The sequence below is a fragment of the Dioscorea cayenensis genome, chromosome 8 (assembly GCF_009730915.1).
Source record: "Dioscorea cayenensis subsp. rotundata cultivar TDr96_F1 chromosome 8, TDr96_F1_v2_PseudoChromosome.rev07_lg8_w22 25.fasta, whole genome shotgun sequence".
Lineage (NCBI taxonomy): Eukaryota > Viridiplantae > Streptophyta > Magnoliopsida > Dioscoreales > Dioscoreaceae > Dioscorea > Dioscorea cayenensis.
This window is the reverse complement of record NC_052478.1, coordinates 601,138-618,640: the sequence shown is the minus strand read 5'-3', so window position 1 is coordinate 618,640 and position 17,503 is coordinate 601,138. Positions and strand designations below refer to the sequence as shown.

The following is a 17,503-nucleotide window of genomic DNA, read 5'->3' as shown; positions in this document are numbered from 1 at the left end:
TAACTTAGAGGGTTTGTTTAGAAAAATGTGAAATTTCTGAAAGGTAAACAGTGATTTCCCCACAAATAAACCCCATACTTCTTGAAATCCCAATAAAAAGAAAGAAATAAAGCATCCACAAACCAGTTTAATTCTGATCCTGAATTTTACTGATCATTAAAAAAACAAAAAAAAAGGGTCCAACAACACACTCTGCTCCAGCTCCAACCTCATGCATCATCCCAGCACATACACTCAACTTCAAGACCCTGCTAAAATTTCTCAGGTGGTCTATCAATTGTTCTCCAATGATTTTTTTTTTTTTTTTAAATGTAGATAAACCAATTATCTTCATTGAAAGATTGTTCTCCGATGATACATCCACTACATAACCCAAGAGAGAGAGAGAGAGAGAGAGAGAGAGAGAGAGAGAGAGAAAAGGAGAATTGAAGAAGCAGCAGCAGCAGCCAGAGGAAGGTAACAATCAGTTGACAATTAAGTAATACAATTTACAATTAAATTCAGAGCAAGAAGTCATCTTGATCAGGCTTTGGAGAAGTTAGCAAAGCAGTGTAGAGCCTGAGCTTCTCCTCCCCAAGTGAATTACAACGAGAGAGGGGCCTTCTAGGCCTTATGAAAGAGAGTGAAGTCAAAGTCTTGCGGTGGCGATACCTTCTCCAAGCCAACTGAATGGCCACAGCCGCCCACGTCCGCCAACCTGGAGAATAATAACGTGCGCTTCTCCTCACCTTCTCGTTCACAAACGTGTACCTGAAGTGCTGTGTCACATACTTGACATCACTGGCATCCAGTCCAAATGCCTCTGTAGTTTCCAGTGTCACTAGTGTTGAAGAAGATAAGGGTAGTCTCTCAATGAAGGGACGTCTTAGGCACCACGACAGGAGCTCATCGCCGCTGAAGTTTCCAGGCCCCAACATGCAACGACTCTTCACACCATCTCGTAAGACTTGGCTGCTCTCTAAGTGACCTCTCACTACGAACAACATCCTTTGCACTGGGTCACCTTCTCTTGTGATCTGGATTAATTTTTTCCATGATGAAGGTACGTAATATATTGCGTCAATTAATTTCATTTTTTTTTTTTGAAATTTTTATTAATGATTGAAAGAAGAGGTGAATTGTTGTGGTTAATTGGGCTTACAGTCTCGCCTTTGGGGAAAATCAGAGACTTCACTCTGTCACAAATGTTTTCCAGCACCAGGTCATCCATGTGTTGGAACAGTGGAACCTGGGAATCGGAGAGACCAAATTAATTGTGAATGAAAACCATACATATATACCACAGAGACGGTTGAAGCAAATGCTCAGCGTTGATAGAAGCTATTCTTATGTATTTATCAAAAAAAAGAAACTATTATTAATATCTTATTATGATGTGGTACTCATAAGCACTTGGATTTATTCATGTATAAGTTTCTGCATTCAGGAAGACATTTGATTTGACGACCAGTTTCAGAAATATGGAAATTCTAATTTTTGAGGGGTCTCTTAAGAAAATTTCACGAGTGAAATGGCGGCCCTGTTATCCCAATTGGGCCGTGTCTGTCTATCTAAAAAGCTGGGCCTAATAATAAGTGGCCAGGGCAGTATTCATGAATGGTATCTGGGAATCTTGCCTGAGAACATCCATATATTGCATGCCGATTAATTCAAGGCCCGGAGCTGTGTATTTATACCAAATTAATCCTAGAAACTCTGTCATCATTTTCAAATTTCTGATTTAAAAACCACTTGACTTTGAGCTAAGACTTGCAAAAGTCTTATAACTGCAGGAGTCCAGTTCACGACTTGCCTTGGCAAGTAATTTAAGCATGTAGTTGTAGTGACTGTGTATCAGTAGATGCTGATCTAAACTAGAAGATTAGAAGGAATGATGTGCTAATTGATCTTTTAAGTATAAGATAACAGAGATAACAAGGAGTACAGGCCTACTAAGTCTAGTACTTCGTGATACCAAGTCTTTATATATATATATATTTATCCCATTCAACATCTTAGCTAAAAAACTAATTGACAAAGACCTCCTCAAAATAAGCATATACCTGACGAACAAGGTCAAGGCAGAGGTGGTATTTGATGTCTCTTCTAAGTCCTTCAGGGAGGTTTCTAATCATTTCACACTCATCAACTCCTCTCATGGCCGCCCACCGCTGCCGCTCGTATTGCCGGACTCTTTGCCTGAATCCTTGGGGCAAGTGCTTCTTCCTCATCCACCATTCCACACTCCGCATCCTCAAGTGCATTGCCTGCTTCTTTGATGTGGTTGCGTGCAAGAACACCTGTACATTAATTATGCATGCAACAAATCATGCATCATGATCGAGTCACTGTTAATTTACAAAACAACATATTATGCATATATAATTGGCCATTTAGCCACTTACGTACCTTGATGTTACCAATCAACATGGTAACCAGCAAGAGACCACTTGTTATGATGATGATGTTAAAAACAATCTCAACCCACTCCGTAGTGCTCTCCAAGTTTCCAAATGTGCTGAAAAAACATTATTAGCAAGTCATTAATTTAGATGCATGCATGATAATTAATTAATTAAGATTGTACGTAGAGCGAGCGAGTGAAAAAGAAGCATGAATGCATGCATGAAACATGGACATGGACCAACTTACATGTGAGGAAGATATATACCTTAGAGTCATGAGTCCCCAGAATATAGGAAGAAGTATCTTCTCCAGGCGGCTAGTGTTGGTAACCAAAGGCACCGTCCATTTATAAGCTCCGTATGAGAATTGATCACTGCTGTCAAGGCACGTAGCCCTTGCATGGGTGTTAGAAGCCCACGCCAATCTTTCTCTATCTTCAATAATGGTTTTCGTGCCATAGTAAATGGGTTCCACGCAGGATAGTGCCGTCCTCCCACATGCTTTGTTCTCCATGCATTGTTCTTTCAGGCATTTTGCAGCCCTCTGGATCCCCAACAAATACCAACATGCCCCCACTGCCTGCATTAATAATAATTAGTAGTTTCATATAAGAATCAAGATAATATAACAGCTTAACCAGAATTAATTAATTACACTTTTAAATATCATGAAATATGATCAGGTATATATATATATATATATATGTTTGGTACTTACATGAGATGCAACAAAGTAGGCGATCAAGTTGAGAGCAATCCCCCACCAAATAGTACCAAATATGTAACCGGAGAAGTTTTGCATGCGACGGAGGAAACAAACGGAGTGGTAGATCTTTGGTAGATAATGGACGAGGAACATAATCAAGAACACAGTCATCACTGTAGTTGTTGATCCTTTCCTTATCAATGCTGGAATAGCTACCCATAAGACAATCTACACCACAAAATAATAAGCATATATAAGACTCTAAACTAAACAAACAATAAACTTAATTTTCATACCATATTGCTGCCAATAATTGATATTCATATCAATGGAAATAATCCCCCCAAGTTCCAACTCCCTTATTTTTTTTTTTTTTTGCCCTATTTATTATTATTATTATTATTTTATTATTTTTTAAAAAAGTGGATAAACTACGTAGATTATTCACACGGCCATTATTTTTTTAAAAAAATTATTGTGCCATTTAAATCAATACATGGCGCAATTTGCACGGCTAATGGCGTCTAAAAGCGCCATTTATATTGTTAGCATATTCTGACAAGTTTTAATTTTTTTTTTGTTTTAATATTATCTTTAATGAATCTGATACCAGAGTGTGAATCATGGTTAATTGGTTTTTCAAGTTCTATTTAAGACAGATTGATTGCAATCCAGCTAAATGGTTAACATGTTTATTTACAATTAATGGTTTACGTTTATAATACCTAATTAATGATTCTTGTATATACTGTAATTGACTAGAATTAAGTTCTTTAACTAGATAGATGATCTCAATATATATCCATTCCTATTTGAACGCCTAATTCTAGAATTTGGATTGAAGAAAAAAGATTAGACAGGGTTATGCAAGGAAACTCAATTATACAATCTAAGCACCACTAGTGGAAGGAATCAACGTAAAGATCCAACCCATAAATTAAGACCAATATAATGAATCTGTCATGGACGAACAAGTTGTGTGTGCACCAGAAGAATCAGTGCAAGCATGTGATGCACATCTAATCATCTAACCTTGGTCTAGTTATATTCTCTTCACTAACAACAAAATAAACGGACAGAAAAATACAAACTCAATTAAAATGATCTAATTAGAATAGCTTCATGGTTATAGCATTAGATAATTTTGTGGCTCTGCCCAAGACAAGTGCATCAGGTCTATCATTGTACAACATTCAACAATAATTAAAGTTTTGGTGCTCGTGAGTCCTGCCAATTTTGTATTGTTATGTCATGCATGCTTCATTAATTATATATATCCCCCATAACAAATTACGAGAAATAAAAAAAAAAAGAAAACTAAAGAAGATTAAAATTAAAAAAAAAATGAAAGAAAGATGAGACTAATTAATTAAATCTATACCTGCATGACAGGCAGAATCACAATGAAGTCCAAGAAGAAGCACTTCATATTCCTAAGGTAACCGAGCCGTTTACCATGAAAACTTGAGTTGGAGTGGAACTTATTGTTTCCCTCTTCTTCCTGATCTTCATGTGGTCTCCTTGCTTTGTAGGCCAACTTAAGCTGTAACCACATGTTCCAAACATGCATGGCATCCACCATGCACCGCAGGATTGTCAAAGTGATTGCAAACCAACCATCGATGAACAGGCACATGAGGGAGTTACTAATGGATAGGGTATAGAAGAAGAGGGGGTCTATTATGAGCCCGGCAGCGCATGCCAGGAGGTATGCACGGCTCCACTCTTGAGCCCAGTTAGGACGGTGGCTTGCTGCTCTACCTAAGAACCAGTTGCTTCTCTGGGATGTTGTGGTCTTACTGGTCTGATTGCTATTAACTTCTTCTTCATAACTGGTTTGTGTATCTGAACTGTTGACAGAAACATCCATGGTGATGGTGGTGGTGGTGGTGGTGGTGGTGGTTGCTCTGGAGGTTGAAGGTGTGGCCATCAAAGATAGCCAGAGGATCAGTCTGGATGGTTTAGAACATGCCAAGAGACAAGCAAAAATATGGGGCCAGAAATAATTGACACGATCTTAGCAAGACAACTGACATATAAAAGGAATGATGTGAGACAATAACTTAAATTCATGAACAGCATTACATTAATGTCAATCATAAAAATAAAAGTCCTACACTGCTCACTTTGAGATAGTACATGCCTCATGCCTCATGCCTCATGCCTCATGCTTGCTGGCAGCGGAGTATAAGTTAGTATAACCTGAAATGACAAATTAAGATCACAATTAAAAAAACCTTACAATATTAATTACTGCATCTCATGAGAACTAGTCAATTTAAATAGCTAGCTAGGTCATTTGTTATGATGTTAAACAACATATATACATATAAATTTGCTGCAAATAATTATTAATATAAGGAGAAGAAAACATGCAGCTAGAAAAGAGGAGGCATGTATTCTGGGGCCAACATTAATTAGAAGGGATATATATATATATATATATATATATATATATATATATATATATATATATATATATATATATTCCACAAAATGTATGTAAATGAATATGAGATGGACAGAAGAGAAGAGCTTGATCACGTCGGAGCTCTGGGCGTCAATAACTTTCAAAGAGCACAATTTCCAGGCAGCTTCCTTAATTTTGTTGGCTACCTATATATATATATATATATGTAAACGATCACTCTCACACCTCCCCCTCCCTCATCATCAGTAGTCATGCCCCTTGCTACCACCATGTGGCCCTGGCTATTGACACGTACAACGCACACATGCGGACAATATTGGGGTTGTGGCCATTTTGGCATGGCTTATAATAATAAGACCATTGATATGATCTATGACGTGTCCTTTTGGACCCTTAATTTCCATGTGTCAAGAGCCGCGGTAGGCATGTATATAACATATATGGGGTAATAATTAAGAAAGAGCACATCATGGCTAATAAAATTACATGTCCATCACTCCAGCTACTCATTTTTAAATAACAACAGTCTTGCATTGCAAGTAATAGTTAATACCTTCCAATGTTTTTGAATCATAAATCAAATTCTTCTTGCATGTTGGCTTGAACTTTATGTATTTAATGTATTTAATTTCCTGACACAATCTTTTGATCACTAAGCTAGTAATTTGTTATACAAATGATATAAGAGAGGGACTCGTCTCCTAACTCATAATCCTAACAAATTACGCGCGTCTCTATTTTTTCCAATAATTTTTTTTAATTAAATATTTTCAATAAATACAATAAGAAATCAATTATAATAAGTAACAATCACTGAAAAGTTGATTAGCTTTCTTAGTCAAACATGATACAATAGTAATAGTTTACCAAATGAAATGGCCCGAGATAGCTAGGATGATTTCAGACATTAAAATAATTTAATAAAAATTTATAACTCAGGAGTCAGGACTAAACAGGACATGCAATTTGTGGTCCAGGGGTGTCACATGAATTCAATTAACTATTCGGTCAGCCGTACAAAAGGGCATGGACCCAAAACTAGTCAAGTCACCAGACTAGGACTGTGCTAGTGTGCTCTGACATCTTACCAGCTAGTCTTTTAAAGTTTAAACTAGTGCATATGTGTTCAGAATTCTTTCAAAGGATTCCCAGACACCCTGCTTTTATGACAATTAAGGAGAAGATGGTTAAGACTTTCCAAACTCAAGCCACAAAAATAAATAGTTGGAGGAAGGGGTCAGATTAATCGAGTGAAGAAAATCATATGTTTGAACCCTCACATGAATCACCAACCAAGAGAAAATTTTCACCCTGCGTGCAAACCCAGAGTTGCCATAGTTTATGCCAACCCTACCAAGAAAAGAGATCCATGTCCTTACGGTTGAAAAAATTATTAACCATAGAGGAGGAAATAGTACTAATGTTTAAAATCGAAAACCAGAGCCAAATATTGGAACTAGTTGAATCAATAAATAGTACTGTTTTTTTTTACAGCGCCGGAGAATTCAGACCAAAAACCCCAGGAGTCCAACACCTAAGAGTTATTAAAAACAAAATCGGCAAGACTAAGATGAAATAAAGTGGATAAATCATTAATTTATTAAAAAAAAACGAGACTAAGATTCTCAAAGTCAATATCCATGTTAATATAAACATGGCTTAAGAACCAAAATAACTTCAAAACACCACGGATCATTGAAAAAAGAGATACTATTTGGATTGAAAGACTTGGTCCAACAACAGACATGACTGTACAGAGAGATCTAAATAGCCACGAGCATTTCACAGGCGGTTGGGAATCCCAAACAAAGCAAGGTCCATATTTGGAAGCTATGATCACAACCCAAAAGACATCTCAACCTTCAATATATTGTTGTCTCACCGTGCGGTTGCCCAGTGGACACTGGTGATCATCCAGCAAGGAATTGAATGCTGTTGGGAATGTTACATCCAAAGAAGACATTTGTGTTCTTTACCTAAAAATACTGGTCCTTGACTATAGCATGCATAAACATAGATATATTATCTATGGAGATCATCCAATAACATCAATCAACAAAAACAATAATTGAGAAATAAAGTTATTTTTAATACAAAATGCGGTTCCCTCAAAAGCAAAATTCAAATGAAAGAAGAAGAAAACAAGAAGACATCAATATGTGCTCAAAATAACAACTATGAAATTTTATTGTAACACCACACCACCACCTTCATAATAGAAGAATTGGATAATAACTTCCTAGTCGAGGGAGAAGTTGAGATAGTTTAGTTTGTTCAATAAATAAATAAGTAACAAATTCAATACTATAGCAAAGATCAAAATTGATAAAACCGGTGGGTGGCCAGCAATTCTGTGAGAAAGTGGAAAGAATAAAGCAATAGTGAATAATGCATGCAAACAATCCTAGAAACTGTGTGGCATCTGAGAGGAGAAAGAAAATTGTTGAGCTAGTGTTCAGGCTCAGATGCAACTAGAGTCCCTCCCGAATATGAATCTTCTTGCCCAGTCGGATACAACCAGCATCCGAGTGCGCCAACTGACTTGCTTGCTGTAATTGAAAATGAATATTAGAATTAGTAATATGTGATTTGCTACTAGTATCAGGTGTTGGGAAATTATGTCAGTTTATGACTCTTTATACAAGTTCTTGAATACCTCGCATACACAGAATACCAAAGCCACTGTGTGCTGTGGCCTATTGAGATCCAATCACCTGGCAGCTGTGCAGCTGCTTGCTCTCCACCCAGTGGAGCAAATTGTCCAAGGTGCTTATACCTATAACAAACAAACAAGTCCAAAATAATAATAATGATGATGATGATTATAATGTAGGTGATGAGCGCTGACATGCACATTACTGCAATGCAAATCTAAATAAAGAGGCAAACTTTGTAGCAATGGGTCTACATTAGGCACTCACACAACTAATAAACTAGTAAAATTAAACTGCATTGGGTATTTGAAAGAAATCATATTGATTCAAATGAGTAGCAAAACAAACTTCTGATTACATATATACCACCTCAAATGGGTGATCTCATTTGGCATTCATAGAAAGCCTTCAAAGTTCTTTCTTATATACAGCTCACTGTGCTACCTTTCCTACCCTTTTTACTTTCTACTTTAAAAGCATAATATAGTTCTTAGTCATCTAGGCAGATAAAGTTCACCAAATTCATTTGCAAGGAAATAAAACAAGTGAAAATGGCAATATGATAATATGGCAAAAATGACAGAATGTACCTAAATGGGCGGAACCGATGACGTCCTGGCTCCCTAATACGACGAGGACCTTCAGGATTTTCTTCACATTCCTTCATTCTGTTAAAGCATTGAGCAAGATACTCACCTTGTTGAGCAGCAACCTAATCAATTAAAGAAAATATTATGACTTATGAGTGAAACATATGAAAATGTCAGGGTATTGACATAAGTGATAGCAATGCAATTAAGTTCTCCAATTAATCCCAAGATGAGTTATACCTGTGCTGTTGCAGGAAGATTTTTGACCTGTGAATCCACATTACAGAGAGCTTTCTTAAAATCTTCTATACTCAGTTCAATATATTCTAACTTTGCATTGCTTCTTGATTCCTTGAGCAAATCTGAAAAGTCCTTCATCTGCTTGGTCTTCATGTAGAGTTCCACCTGAGGATACCTCACGCAGATGTCATCAAGAACATCTTTGATTTCTTTGACAGTTAAAGTTCCAGAATTGTCTATGTCAGCGACCTTAAAGATCTCTGCAATATCTTCCTGTAAAAAAAAAAGATATTATGTCAAATGGACAGAAGGACAACTATTACCCATAGTTCAAAGCTGTATCCTGAGCTTCATTTAATTGCAGCACAGTTAGTGTAATAAACTGATCAGAAATAGAAAAATCATCCTCACCATGACCCTTCGCTGACTTATTGTAGCACAATCACCAAGAGCATACACATCGCTGCATCCAAGCACTCTAAGCCACTCATCAGTTGCCAATACACGCCTACCAGCCTGTGAATTATCTAAAGCTAATAAAACTAGTGCAAAGCAGGAAGTCTGCAACACATACTATAACCTGAAATTGGATGGGTAATCTCTTTAAACAAAGAATGTAAATTAAAGAACCTGATTAACTTGTTTCATCAAATCAAGCATGACTGGACGTGTTCCAATACCAGTAGACCAAACAACCATTCCATATGGTAGAGAAAACTCGCCAGTTGATGGATTGCTCATGGTGATGGCTTTATCAGACACCTTGACAACCTTAAAATTTGTTTTTAAATCAATACCATCTCTTTGGAACTTCTCTTCAGCAAACTTAGTGATCCTTTTGTCAAACCTATATATACCATTGTATAGAAAATGTAAGCGTTAATGCTGAAAGCCATCAAAGGAGAGGAAAAAAAAAAGGAATGGCAGGTGAAAAATTTAAACATGATAAATAGACACAAAGTAGTACTACATTTGTATCATAGAAAAATTAAATGCTTTTACCACATCCAAATATGTAGAGTTATCTATAGCATTTTCCACATCAGTAAGTTTAGATTGGTTATTTCTAAATTCAGAGGACCTTCAATTTTCCGGGTCATGCTTTTTATAAAAAAAATAAAAAGAGAAATATAAGCATATATATTGGTATAGAAGAGAAACATGCACACATTTTAACTGCAATACAAAATCTTCTCACATCAGACAGGAGGGATACGGATCAGTCATCAAAAATATGATGTGAAAGATCTACATGAAATTTTTTTAGCAATAACAAATTTACGAAGGGTGCTAAGATGTATAATTAACAAACGTAGTCCTTACATGGTCAAAATATGGTCTCCAGCCTCAATTACTGATATCTTCACGAGATCTTTAACACCAGGATATAAAATGGCCAAGTCCTCAGTGACATAATCATGCAGCTCAGCAGCAAACTCAATACCAGTGGGACCACCACCAACAACAACAAAGTGAACATTCTTCCGTCTTTCCTCTTCAGTGAGATTGGGAAGACTGGCCCTTTCAAAACAATTCATCACACTCCTCCGGATTTTCTGAGCATCCTCTATTTCCTAGAGAAAAGTTCAAAGGCGTGGTTTAAAGAAAATATTACCACAACATAGGAGAGGAGTGTTGCAAGAGTGAAAATAACAAATAACAAAAAAAAAATAACAAATAACAGAAAGCAATGCGTTCTGCGGGAATATACAATAAACTTCAAAGTAGATATCAATCAGAATAAACAATTATATAAACTCTAATAAAGGCATGGATAAATGCATCCTGTGACTTTTACAAATTTCTCACAAGAAAAAAAAAAAAGAGAGCATGGACAAAATTTTTAGATGGGGTAACAATGTCCACAAACATTCAGTATAAATAGAACCAAACAATGGCGTATATACATACTGGTAACACCCAAGTAAATCCAGACCTAGTTAGCTTTGTCTATGATCAATGAAACTGTAAACTCTAATTGATATGAGTAGTGAAAGGGAAGTATGACTGCACCTTAAGAAAATGACAGTTCTCCACCACACCAGGGGTGTTAAATGTATTAGCTTTGGCTCCAAGGGCAACCACCAAGCAATCATATGCTAGCATAAACTCACCATTTCCATCTAAGTTTGTCCCAATGTTTGATCTACAATGGATTTTTTTGCTTGTTGGATCAATCTTGAAACATTCAGCTTCCAAAAATTTTATTTGGCCACCTTTCTGACAAAAACAGAGAATGAACAAGAGTCGGTGGTTGAGTAAACAAACCAACAGTCAATCCAATTCTCCCAATAAAAATTTGTGCACCTTTTTAACAATGTTGCGAATAGGTTCAACTATGCTGCGTGCTTCCACTGTTCCACATGTGACGCTTGGTAGCAAAGGAGTAAATGCAAAATAGTTTCTAGGAGATATAACCTGGACATCATACTGGGAAGTATCTAGATTTTTCAAAAAACTCGTGCCAGCCCAGCCAGTCCCAAGAACTACCAGTTTCTTCTTGGGAGGTCCTTGAGACGATTCAACAAAGTAGTTGGACCTTGAATCAGCATATGCAACAAGGCCTCCACTACTGCATGCAGAGATTAATTAAAAACATTATTGGCAGGAGCAAACTGAGTCCTCCAACATGATTATGACGTCCCAGAATGACTTCATTGTATTAATTAGAACGTCAAAAATTTTATCTTATAATATATATAATGCATCCATGAAATTGAAATGACGATTTAGAAAACAGAGCTTCAAGATTCAGACAAGGCTACTACATAAATGACAACCCAAGCATGCAGTAGTTCTACAGTTCTACTTCAAACTCAATGGGTTTGATTTGGTTTGTAATTTTTTACTACTTTTTGTTTGGTTTTTAAGGGAAAAAATTCCGAACAGTAATTTTTGACCTTCAATCAATCGGTTATCAGCCTCAGAAATTTTAAAAAAAAATAAAAAAATTTCAAGCCCATCATGCATCATGACATGGTAATTATTAAAAAAAAAGAAAAAAAGAAAACATCACTGACTTCTCAGTGACCGAGTGACGTAAACTATTTCTAAGATTAAATTTTCGACAATTTAATGCATGTAGATGATCTCCAGCGACAAGGAAACACGAAATCCCGAACAAGGATTAAAAAACACGACGATGAAAAACACCGCATTTAATATAAAAATAAAACAATCACAAAAATTCATCTTATCAAAAAACAAAACAGATTAAAAACTAGCTAAACACCAAAACAGCGTCAAAGAGCAGAAACCCAACCAAATAAGATAAAAGAAGAAGAAGAAGAAGAAGAATAACAAAAGAATAGCTTCATGTGAAACAGTGAAAGAGAATGATGATGAAAGACCTGACGGCGAAGAGGACAACGAGCTTGGAAATGGAAGGGCCACGGCGCAAGGCCTGAGAGGTGCGATCGAGTAAGAAGTCGGTGAAACGCATTGCTGAAGTTCGCTGGAGAGAGAGAGAGGTTAAAGATTGTGAAAGCGAAAATAAATACATAATAACTAAAGAAGAAGAATAAGAAAAGAAGACAAGGAGGCGGTTCTGCGTTTTTCTCGGAGATGAGTTTTTTTAGGCGGGCAACAGGGCTTCCCAAAGAACTGGAATATTCATTAATACTATTGTTATTATTAATATATATTAATTAATATTGTACGTGTCTATATATGGTATTATATATTATTATTGCCAAAGTCAATGACATTCAGATTAAAGTAAATCAAGAATTCTCAAATTTGTTTTTCAACAAAGGAAACAATATATTTTTTTGCCAAAAATATAAAATATAAAATATAAAATATAAAAAAGGAAAGATTTTGCCGGACTCCAAATCAAAGAAGAAAGTTTCCTTTATGGTAATTATGTTTAAAGACATATTAATTAATCCCGGCGATAATTAGGCATGTCCTTGTATTTTGAGAACTTTGAACGATTCTAAATCTGGGATTTGCATGAATTTCGGACATTAATTGAGGATATATAACCAATTGTGTCCAATTCACACAATTAAGTTTATAACATATATGTCGCGTTTATTTTTTTTTTCTCTAGTTTTCGAAACTTCTTTTTAATAAATTTATGATTTATTCACTTTATTTAAAATATATATATATATATATAACGCCAATTCTAATTTAAAATAAAAATTAATATTACACAAGGAAAATCATAGACATTTGCAGTGTGAACCACAACACAAAACACCACATTGCAGGTTTAAGTAACCAAAAAATGACATTCCAAGTAAAAAAAAAATGTTTGAACACACCATATTACATACTATGCCCGATATGAATAATAACTGGGCTTAATACCAACTAAACATCACAATAAAAATACATATAACTTATACAAATCCGGCCGAACGCTCTTCCGGTTTGACAGCATAGACCACCAGCTTCGAACCACTTATCAGCAAAATCCACAGATGTGCACAACGGCTGTGAGCAGATTTCCAATAGTTACTCAAGAAAATTGGCTTGTGAGTTCCATGGGGTGCTGTTAATCATACATGAAAAATACTCTTTTCCTTGTAGACCAGACAACTTTTTTTGATATTTACATCTCCTCAATATCTTGGTCAAAGTGACTGATGTTGCACCCAAATAATGGTATTATGTTTATCAAAACAAGAACAACGAAAATCCCTCCAGAAAACAAATAACAATGAGCAGAGAACAAATTAAAGCATGGGGGCAAATCAACAAGGATCTAACAGAGGCCTAACAATGTTTGACGTATAAACCTGTTTATAAGCTTAAGCTGATTAAAACTAGGTAAGCATATTGGTTTCAAATCAAAATTTAAAACCATTTCAATTGGTTCAACAGGGAGTCATCTCGCATGGTTTTAGAACTAAAGTATTCTCTGATCCTCCCCTATCACAATCTGACATATGTCTCTCACTAACAATATATCAAAATAACATAAATGTCAAAATGTGGTATCCCATCTCTCACTCACAATATATCAAAACAACATTAATGTCAGGATGTGATAAAGAAGGATCAGAGAATACCCTGATTGCTTGAGAAACAGGGCGATGAAAACGTCCAACCAGAGATATACACTAATTGCATTATGCTAACAACAGTAAAAGTAAGTGTGTATGAGAACACCACATGAGCAACAATTGGATAAATATAGATCACATTATAATGCCTCAGATATATCCATTAATGTCATCTGAATGAAGCCAATCCAAGTAGGTTCTCCCTGATAATCAGGGACTTGGACCAAACTACACCTCCATAATAAGGATGTTTCATCAATGGCAATCACATGAATCAGTAACCATTTCATCTTAGTGGCTGAAAAATACATTAACACAGAAATCATATTTTCAAAACACGCAAATCACTGACAGATAAATAAGGGCAAAAAAAAAAAATCCTAACAACTTAATCTTAAAACAAGTAAGGCAAAAAAAATAAAAAAAAGCAAAATCTTGTATTAAATGAAACAACAAAGGCTCAGATATTAACAGCTTGCTTGCTCATTCATGAATTTCAGAAGCAGAACTGGCATTGAAGCTTGTTATTGTCTTCATGGCCGATACCAACATAAAATATTCAGGATGATAAATAACTAGATAAACCATTAATGTTAAAATGCAAAATAATGAAAGGAATAGAGAAGGGAAAAAAAGGCATAAGAAATTTAGCCACAAATTTGACACAGATCGATCACTGGCATCAGTAAAGACACGCAGATCGGACCTGCAACACTGTGTGGCGATTCACATGTTGCACAGGCATTGGGGCTACCGTCTTCATACCAGCAAATCAGAGCAGCCCGGGGTTGCACCGTGCTTTGACAGCCATCAAATCATCAAGGATTCAAGATTAAGAAAAAAAAACGAATTATGAACATAAATCAAACATGAAAACCTAGCAAAGAGAACATAAAAATCACGATCCAAGATTCCCAACTATCTATCGCCTCAGCGGCTGCTTCTCTGCAAAACCCTAAAGAGGGGAATCATTATATAGAGCTTTTCGAAAACACTAAATGCGGTGATGGCCGTCCATCATGCTTCAGATGTATATCGGCGGTTAACAACCGAAGTTTGGTACACTAATCAAATATCACCCGCTCATCTCCCTCGAGATATGGAGCGTAAATTCAGAATTTTATATTACTACTAGCTACCAATAATCAGATACTAATATTTATCTTTATTTTTAAAAATAATGTATGGTCACTACTGAATGAGATTTTTAAAGATTAAAAAAATAAAAAGAAGAGTATATTTTCAGATAACAGATAAATTATTATTTTTTAAATATGCTAATTAATATTACATAAAATCAAAATTTTAACAATAAAACCCCGCTAAAACTTGTATAAAAAGAAGAAGAAAAAAAAAAGGCATTAATTGTCGTCATCGGCGGTTGTTGCAGAAAATGTCGATCTCGATGAGATTATCCTCCTCAAACGCGATCTCGATCATCCCTTCGTCGTCCTCCTCGTCTTCATCCCATCGGAAACGCATCTCCCCACAATCCGAACCGGAATCCGAGTCCGTTAAGTAGAAATCCAGAGACCCGAATCCGATAAGACCAGTCGCTTTGGAATATTCCGGAGATGGAGAATATTCCGATGAGTCTCCATCCTCTTCGCCTTCGTAGTCTTCGTAGATGATCTCCAGAGGGCCTCCGATGGGGACCCATTCGATGCCGGATTCGAGAAAGATGTGATTTTGATGAAAGGGAACGAGTTTTGGCTGAGTCTGGGGCTTGGATTCGGGTTTAGCGTGGGCGGAGGGAGGATGGCGATGGTGACAAGCCGGTTTGGATCCGAAACTGAAGAGGGAGTAAAGGAGGAAGGAGGTGCATATGGGGACGGGGGAGAGGAGGATTGGGAGGAGAGAGCGAGGAACGTATAGGATGATGAGAAGCAAGGAGGCGGTGAGGATGGAGAAGAGTGGGTGAGACATGAGCTTAGAGAGGTAAAACAGAGATTTTGACAATGTTTTCATGGAGATATTTGATGTTGGAATAGGAGGAGAGCATTGCACCTGGTTTTCATCCATCTATGCAAAGAGGATTGAAGAAGAGCATCTAGTTAAAGCAGGGGAATATAACAGGGGAATCAGAGCAGTCAAACAGAGAGTGGTGAGAGAGCCAAATCAGTAAAAGGTTATTTAGATTTCACCATGCATAATGATGCTCAAGTTCATAACTTTTTTTTTTATTATATCATGCTAATTTATTTGATTATGAACTGCATTAAGGATCATTCGTACTGTCCTCCGTTTAGAGCTTCGGAGAACCAGTGCTGTGGTACGATAGCTAGAAATTTCATGCAGTGCTGTAGGCGTGCAATGCACGGGTCTTTGACCATGTAATGTAGTTTCATTACTGTTTCGAGATGCAAACAATTCGAAGACAAATAAATAATCTTCATTAATAAATATCAAATGGTGAATTTGTGAACTATTCAATTCACCACAGTAGCTGGGAATCCTCACTTTCTGTTTGTGGGCACATTGGTATTCAACTTTAGACATAGTGTTTGGGACCTTGGGTCTCTTGCACTCTGCCTGGACTGCTCACAACCATAGGATTAGGAACCAACCTTTATCGTTGCGAGGGATTCCCCACCAACTTTATCTGTAGGGCTCATGGCCAATTGGCTATGAACCTTTTTAATGGCCACTGAAAAGGTATAATGGTTGATCCACCTCCACCTAAAGTTTTAGATGGAAGTATGGCTGCCTGCAGTTCCAGAAAGAGGTTTTTACTCCAACAGCTCTTTTAAGTTATTAGTTGATAAAAGGCAGCCATTACTCCCCCCAGCACTGTATACTTTTAGAAGCCAGAGGGTTTAAGTTATGGATTATTCAGGTTCTTCACACCTTTTTTTTTTTTAATGAACTTTTTGATTTATGAGATAATGGCCTACATTATTATTAGCAAATCACTCGCTACCAAGAGATATTTCTAAACTAATGGTTCCCGAACTACATAATATAAATTAGAGCGCATGATTAAGACGATACATTCACTAACTCGTTGTGGTCTTTCCCGTTGCTTAAATGCATATGCTCATATATATGAACCACATCCACATGGTGTTTCCTGCTAACTTTATAGTAATAAGAAAACCAGGGGAAACTGAGAAACATCTTTCTCTAATTTCCCTACATTTGTTGTCTCTTGGGTGTGATGGCTGTTGGCGATTGGCTGAATCCTTGTCAATGATAAGAGAATGGAACTTTTGGTCTGCCACTAAACTGTGGACATTGAATCACAAAACCATTAATTGAATGGATTTGGAAGGTAACAAGCAAGAACATCCATTCCCATTCCATCACATCCATGAGTGAACCCATATAAAAATATCAAGACAGCAGCTGCATTGGCTCATGTCTGCATTGTATCTGCATTCCATCCGAATCTTGAAGATCTTTAGCATCAACCACCTCTGGAATTGTCACTAATGGAACCACAAATTAAAAGAGAAAGAAAGTTTGCTGGAATTTAAGTACACA

At 36.5% G+C, this 17,503-nt stretch overlaps 3 protein-coding genes and 3 non-coding genes across 8 annotated transcripts; all 6 read right to left on the bottom strand.

The window, feature by feature from the left end:
* Positions 1-312: 312 nt before the first annotated feature.
* Positions 313-5,486, bottom strand: LOC120267112 (cyclic nucleotide-gated ion channel 4). 3 transcript variants are annotated; one of them, XM_039274814.1, is made up of 8 exons: positions 5,208-5,486; positions 4,472-5,119; positions 3,103-3,318; positions 2,651-2,964; positions 2,389-2,497; positions 2,043-2,279; positions 1,142-1,228; positions 313-1,016 (listed from the first exon to the last, which is right to left on the bottom strand). In XM_039274814.1, the coding sequence occupies exons 2-8, from the start codon at positions 5,018-5,020 to the stop codon at positions 501-503; spliced, it is 2,028 nt and encodes a 675-aa protein (XP_039130748.1). In that variant the 5' UTR covers positions 5,021-5,119; positions 5,208-5,486; the 3' UTR covers positions 313-500. The 3 variants fall into 3 exon arrangements, with proteins under 3 accessions (XP_039130748.1, XP_039130747.1, XP_039130746.1); XM_039274813.1 differs by having other exon boundaries at positions 5,217-5,486; XM_039274812.1 differs by having other exon boundaries at positions 4,472-4,997; positions 5,217-5,486.
* A 2,240-nt stretch (positions 5,487-7,726) lies between these two features.
* LOC120267650 (external alternative NAD(P)H-ubiquinone oxidoreductase B2, mitochondrial-like) lies at positions 7,727-12,447 on the bottom strand. Its single transcript, XM_039275321.1, has 10 exons — positions 12,356-12,447; positions 11,313-11,577; positions 11,019-11,225; positions 10,329-10,579; positions 9,636-9,852; positions 9,417-9,521; positions 9,006-9,278; positions 8,766-8,887; positions 8,178-8,297; positions 7,727-8,070 (listed from the first exon to the last, which is right to left on the bottom strand). Exons 1-10 carry the CDS (start codon positions 12,445-12,447, stop codon positions 7,983-7,985), a joined length of 1,740 nt encoding a protein of 579 aa, XP_039131255.1. The 3' UTR covers positions 7,727-7,982.
* Positions 12,448-14,167: 1,720 nt separating this feature from the next.
* LOC120268162 lies at positions 14,168-14,283 on the bottom strand. Its single transcript, XR_005538832.1, has one exon. It is a non-coding gene; the product is annotated as a small nucleolar RNA Z278 (small nucleolar RNA).
* Positions 14,284-14,473: 190 nt separating this feature from the next.
* On the bottom strand, positions 14,474-14,565 carry LOC120268159. Its single transcript, XR_005538829.1, has one exon. It is a non-coding gene; the product is annotated as a small nucleolar RNA Z223 (small nucleolar RNA).
* Positions 14,566-14,663: 98 nt separating this feature from the next.
* On the bottom strand, positions 14,664-14,821 carry LOC120268170. The gene has a single exon (XR_005538840.1). It is a non-coding gene; the product is annotated as a small nucleolar RNA snoR134 (small nucleolar RNA).
* A 570-nt stretch (positions 14,822-15,391) lies between these two features.
* On the bottom strand, positions 15,392-16,042 carry LOC120266775. The gene has a single exon (XM_039274435.1). It carries the CDS (start codon positions 16,040-16,042, stop codon positions 15,392-15,394), a length of 651 nt encoding a protein of 216 aa, XP_039130369.1.
* Positions 16,043-17,503: the final 1,461 nt, after the last annotated feature.